The sequence below is a fragment of the Oncorhynchus nerka genome, linkage group LG4 (genome assembly GCF_034236695.1).
Source record: "Oncorhynchus nerka isolate Pitt River linkage group LG4, Oner_Uvic_2.0, whole genome shotgun sequence".
Classification (NCBI taxonomy): domain Eukaryota; kingdom Metazoa; phylum Chordata; class Actinopteri; order Salmoniformes; family Salmonidae; genus Oncorhynchus; species Oncorhynchus nerka.
The window spans coordinates 31792501-31798571 of record NC_088399.1 but is presented as its reverse complement, the minus strand read 5'-3'; the positions used below and the strand labels follow the sequence as shown (position 1 = coordinate 31798571).

The following is a 6071-nucleotide window of genomic DNA, read 5'->3' as shown; positions in this document are numbered from 1 at the left end:
AAATAAGATTGATTCAACCAGTTTGTGCCCAGTGGGAAGTTGATATACGGAACATCTTGATTTACCACTTTTGTCAAATGTAATTTTGGATTACAGCAGGTTATCAATAGCACAACAGACTACAATTTGAGGATGGAGGGAGAAATGTCAGGTAGCATTCTGGGTAAATGTACCTTTGAGACCTCCTAGCTGTCTGTCTCTGTTTGTTTTGATTGGGGGCTTAGTGTTAACATGCCTTTAAAGTGTTCCAGGGCACTTATGTGTTCTTTGTGGACCAGTCTCACATCAAGTGATTGCAAAGTGCTTCATGTACCATTTTCAACTGGAAGTGTCAGAGGTTGAATACAAATGTTTTTCTGGGGAAACATATTTTGGGTAAATGGTAAAAAAGGACTAAATGGCTGTAATTTTCCTAATGAGTAGTTTCAAACACACATGAAGCATCTAGGAGCTGCATATTGAATATTCTTGTTTAGACTGAATGAATTTAGTGTTAAAAAAGCAACCCTTTATCAAGCATTTCGCTACACCCGTAATTACATCTGCTAAATATGTGTATGTGACCAATAAAATGTGGTTTGATTTGATGTTGAAAGTGCTTGTTATTCACCCTCAGACAGTAAAGTATGTACGATAATCCTATTCCTCTACTTTGACTCAGAATAATACGTATTTTTGTTTGTGTATATTTCCCTGCATAGTCTCATATTCACTTTGTATTCAGTGGGTGTGTTTCTGGTATACAGCTTGTAAAGCAGGCTTGAGAAAAACACACCCCCTGCTGGGCTTTCCAAAGCTCATAGGAAGAGACCCCACCAACTTCATAACCCCTCCCCCCTCCCCAACTTCGAGGAGGATTTTGTTTGATGAATTATTTGTAAGGTCAGGCCATATATAAAACAAATACAACAGATGCTGGGGTTGGGGTCTACTGATCATACGATTACGGCTATGGGTTTGGCTATTCCTGTGTAATTGATTATTGGTTACTATATAAACTAGTCCATGCACTTTCATTTACTGATCCTGAGGGAGCTGAGGATGTTCTTTCACAGTCTTTCCCTGTCTACAGATTGCAATGCATTATGGTCTTTCTCCCTCTCATCCATGCTCCACCTTTCTCCTCACTCTTTTCCACCCCATCCTGCTGTGGCATCTCTCTTTGACTGTGGAGGCGCAGCAGAGGCACAGCTAGATTAGCCACACAGGGAGCAAGGATTACTCTCCTTTACGATCCTTAAGTCCTGTAGAGCTCAGACACACCAATAGCATTCGCTGGCCCAGGGTACTTAGCATCTCAATGTAATTTGCGAACTGAGCGCGCGCCCTTTTTACATGTAGAATCGCGTGAAAAATGTCGTCAGTCAGATGTCTACAGCAGGCGGTCCCTAAAACCCAGTACCGGGCGGTCCCTAAAACCCAGTACGATGAACAATCGTCAGACAAACACGATATCCACATTCGGTGCCTTTACTCAACCTACGGTAAAATGTAGGCCTCCTGCCCAGTCAGACTACACTGAATTATACTTGGGCATGCTAGGGCACTTAGACGGAATTAGCCTATATAACACACTCACATTTAACCTAACCCACTGACATTTTGCAGTGTTGTGGCAGCTTTTCGCTATAGCGGAAGACACATTTAACTGTTTCTACTTTTGTGTGGTATTACCTGTAATGGTATGATACAGCGTTGAACAACCATGATAATCATGCATAATACTGTATGTTTTCTATAGTAGTGAGATTATGGTGATTGGTAAATTGCTGTTTGAAGCCTACTGTATATACCAACAGTCAGTGAGAATCCCATGGCATATGTACAGTATGGACTCATTATTCATGAGTGACTGAGTCTTGTGGGTTTTGGCTCCTAAATCATGCATGGATAACATCTCCCATATGTCCAGTGCTGGTGAAGCAGAGTTCCCTGTTTAATATGTAAAAATACTCTTCAGTCCCTTTCCTCTGGGATTAACTTGTATTCACGGATCACTGGGCTGTTTACAGTAGGCAGGATTTGGCAAGAAGGTCAAGTGTCTGCACAAATCATCTCTGTTTTCATTGGAAGAAACTGTATTAAAAAATCTGGAAATGTACGTATGTGCCAACCCAAGGTGAATGGGGAGCTTTTACTTATTGCATTTAGGGACGTCAGCGTTGGAAGATGAAGAAAAACATGCTGACATTTAGGAAGTGATTACAGCACTTTGATTGTAAAGTAGATTCTCTGTCTCTATCACGGGACAACTGTATGTGAAAACTAGAACAGTAAGCCAACTCTCCCTGAGAGAGACAGATACACGTCTCTATCTCTCTGTGAGGCATGCTACATCACGGCTAAGCATCTGCCTACTCTCCCTCTATACTCAGCCTTTGTGTAACATCACACAGTAGTCGTAGCCTACTTTTATGTACTGAAACTCGAGTATCAACCATCATTCATACCCCTGTAGTCTCTCTGTTCCACTCTGACAGACAGACAGACAGACAGACAGACAGACAGACAGACAGACAGACAGACAGACAGACAGACAGACAGACAGACAGACAGACAGACAGACAGACAGACAGACAGACAGACAGACAGACAGACAGACATTGTGCTTTATGGCCCTCAGTATTCCGACCACAGCTTGTGGTGCCCGGTCCTCCAGGCTGAACTTTGCCAGGCTGCCATGGGCTGTCACAAATCACTGCCGTGTCTCCCAGCTCCCGCCGCACGGCTCGGCTACAACGGGAAATCAATGGCCTCTCTCAGAATCTTCCATCAGACCAAATATCTGGAGCTTGATGGTGAAGGGAGAGACCAAGGGGCCAGGGTTCCGGTCTGGGGGCCAGGGTTCCGGTCTGGAAGCCAATTTTCGACTGCTCCTACAGTCTTGCTTCGGTACTGCAGTTTACTAATGCCCGGCCCAGAAAGACCATTTCCATAGACGGCCACAAAGAGAAGTCAGATTAGAGAATTCCTAATAAGACACTTTAGTCATTAGCTTTATGCACAAAACATTGAATTATTCAAATAATTATCGCTCAGACCCAATTTTATATTCATCCAGTCTTTTGGATGACGTGATAAAGTAATCGCCGCTAGCGCTGCTCCCTGTGCACACTGAGTGCTATTGTGCATGTGATGTTGGTCTGTGTAAACAGGATGTGACCCGGATATAGACGGTCCATGAATCGGCATATGTGAACGTGAGCAGATTACCTTGAAAACAACGGTTTTCAGTCTCAGCAGTCTCCAGCTCTTCATACATCAGTGGGAGAGACAGAAGTGGGAAGGTGGAGATGAGGTGGAGGAGTTGGGGTGGTGGGGGGGTTGAGCACCTGCTGGGTGTGTCGGGGTTGATAACAGGGTCTGGTTCAGACTCCAGACAGGAGTAGTGTGTGGAGAATGTGAACCAAGCTGTTCAGATAGAGAAGAGGAGAGTGAGTGACTGACTGAATGACTGAGTGACTGAGTTGACTAAGTGAGTGAGTAAGTAGGATTAAACAAGGAACCGTGTCTATCAGTAGAAACAGTCTATCAATGTAGATCAGATTTGATTCCTAATCCATGGTCTTTTAGTCTCTCTGTTTAACTGCAAGTTCTTTTACATGCACCTCCATAAAAGTAGCGCAATAATGCATGAAGGAGATGTCATATGAACATGTTGTAGCAAATCATTTGTTATTAAGACATTGGAATAGCAATGTGTATGACCAGAAAAGCATAGTGATAAAGAGACTGTATGTTCACAATGTTCAGTGTTTAGTACGCTGTCCATGGTCCTGAATTGCTACTCCCATAAAAAATCCCCCTTTTCATTCACTTTCCCGTCTCTCTGCTTTGCCCTTTGTTATAGAGGTTAACAGGTAGATAGCTAACCTCTCCCCTTTCCTCTCCTCTCTCCTTCAGTGGCAGACAGCAGGGTGATTCTTGATGGTCTACAGAGGTACGGCCCCATGCCCGGCTACCTGCCTGTCAGCTACCAGGTACTCAATGCCAAGGCAGCCTTCTTCCTAAAGGAAGCCAACCAGGACCTAATGAGGAACTCCAGCCTGCAGGCCAGGACTGAGCCCTTCTTCATCCAGGAGGCCCGCCAGATGCCCTTCATCAACGCCAGCTATGGACCCATGTCTGCCCAGCAACCCATCCCCCTGGAGCTCCTACAGAGCCCCGGACCCTTCAACGGACCCTCTTTTACCTCCCTGTCATCCTCCTCCTCTTCTCCATCCCTTTTCACCTACAACTGGAAGGTCCATACCTTCATCATCAGTGAGAGGATTCACCCCAGTTGGCCAAAGGTGCAAGTGTTGTTCTATGTGGGAGGCAGGGACTGGGATGACTATACCACCATCCACAGGCTGCCCTGTGTCAGGATGTTTGCCTTCCACGAGACCCAGGAGGTGCGGGGCACGTGTCGTCTGAAGGGGGAGCTGGGGATGTGTGTGGCAGAACTGGAGCCCCTGGCTAGCTGGTTCAGTCCCCCCACCGTGAGGCCAGGGAGGCAGAGATCTCCGGAGCAGCCCCAGGGCACCCCCGTGGAGCTCTACTACATGGTACAGTCCACGGAGACTGGGGAGTGCAGCTCAGAGGACTCAAGGAAAGGCAGTTCCATGCGCACAGAGCACCAGGGGCCCATGGGGTACTTCTCGGGTCCCACACCCATGCAGCGCATTGGGAGCGTGCGTCTGTTCCAGCCCATGCCGGAGCTGAGGCTGGACAGTAACTTTGTGGTGATGGTGCCCTCTAGACCAATCAGACAGAGGGAGATAGTCTCCACCTTCCTGGCTCTCTCCATCCTGTCACCTGTACAGATCTTCACCCTCAGGTGAGTGGGCCTCCTTAAGTCACAGTGAGGCATTTTGATTGAACCTTTATCCAGGAAGTACCATTAAAAACCTCTTAAGGATCGGCCCCTTTTTTTTAAATGTTTGCCTAAACTGCCTGTAGCTCAGGCCCTGAAGGAAGGATATGCATTTTCTTGGTACCATTTAAAAGGAAACACTTTGAAGTTTGTGTAAATGTGAAATGAATGTAGGAGAATATAACACATTAGATCTGGTAAAAGATCATGCAAAGAAAAAACCAACCCAAATGTGCCTAATTTGTTTATTAATAACTTTCATGTTCAACACTGTGCACTCTCCTCAAACAATAGCATGATATTATTAGCTACTGTAAAATAGCTACGGTAAATTGGACAGTGCAGTTAAAATGACAACAATTGAAGCTTTCTGCTAATATCAGATATGTCTATGTCCTGGGAAATGTTCTTGTTACTTACAACCTCATGCTAATCGCATTAGCCTACATTAGCTCAAACGTCCCGCAGGAGACCCGCCAATCCTTTGAGGTCAGAAGACCTCTTTTACAAGGGAGATCAGGCATAAACTGTTCCATTCAATTCAAAAACATTTTTTTTCTCCATTACAATTACAAGGACATTTTATCAGAATCAGACTTTTACTCGCCAAGGACATTTACACAAACCCAGAATTTGCCTTAGTGAGAAGGTGCTGTCAGCAATAGACAATATACAAACAGAATACAGACACACATAGACATCATACAGAATATACAATATTGGAGCAATATTATATATGCTGTCTTCACTTTGGGTTTGCTTGGAACCCAGAAGGCTCAGAGAGCTTTTTCTCGTCTGTCGTCTCCATGGAGTTTCATGGTGATTCATCAAATATGTTCACAGTTCACACTCTTTGGTTTTTAAATGTCATGCTTGTGCAAGATATTCACTGGCTGATAATCTTACAGAGGTTCTTTACTCCCAACTAATCTGCTTTGTGATTGGAAATAGTCGAACATACTGCAACACAGCTGCTGAAATCATTGCTCCTTCTCATACCAAGTATTTTAAATAAATTTGATCATCTGAAAATGTATGTGCTTTATATGCATACAGCTAGATCTTATGATTACAACATGTTTAAACATTAAGAATTGTACAAAAAATATACACCGAGTGTACAAAACATTAATACTGATTGAACCCCTTTTGCCCTCAGAACAGCCTAAATTTGTCGGGGTATGAACTATAAGGTGTCAAAAGCGTTCCACAGAAA

The 6071-nt window shown here is 44.4% G+C and overlaps 1 protein-coding gene across 1 annotated transcript in view; it reads left to right on the top strand.

Annotated features, from left to right (window-relative positions):
- Positions 1-1354: 1354 nt before the first annotated feature.
- The window catches only part of si:dkey-112m2.1 (transmembrane protein 132C), a 149422-nt gene continuing 144705 nt past the window's right edge, over positions 1355-6071 (top strand). Inside the window, exons 1-2 of the mRNA XM_029651184.2 lie at positions 1355-1484; positions 3904-4819. Coding sequence (XP_029507044.2) covers positions 1355-1484; positions 3904-4819 — 1046 coding nt within the window. The remainder of the gene's footprint in view (positions 1485-3903; positions 4820-6071) is intronic.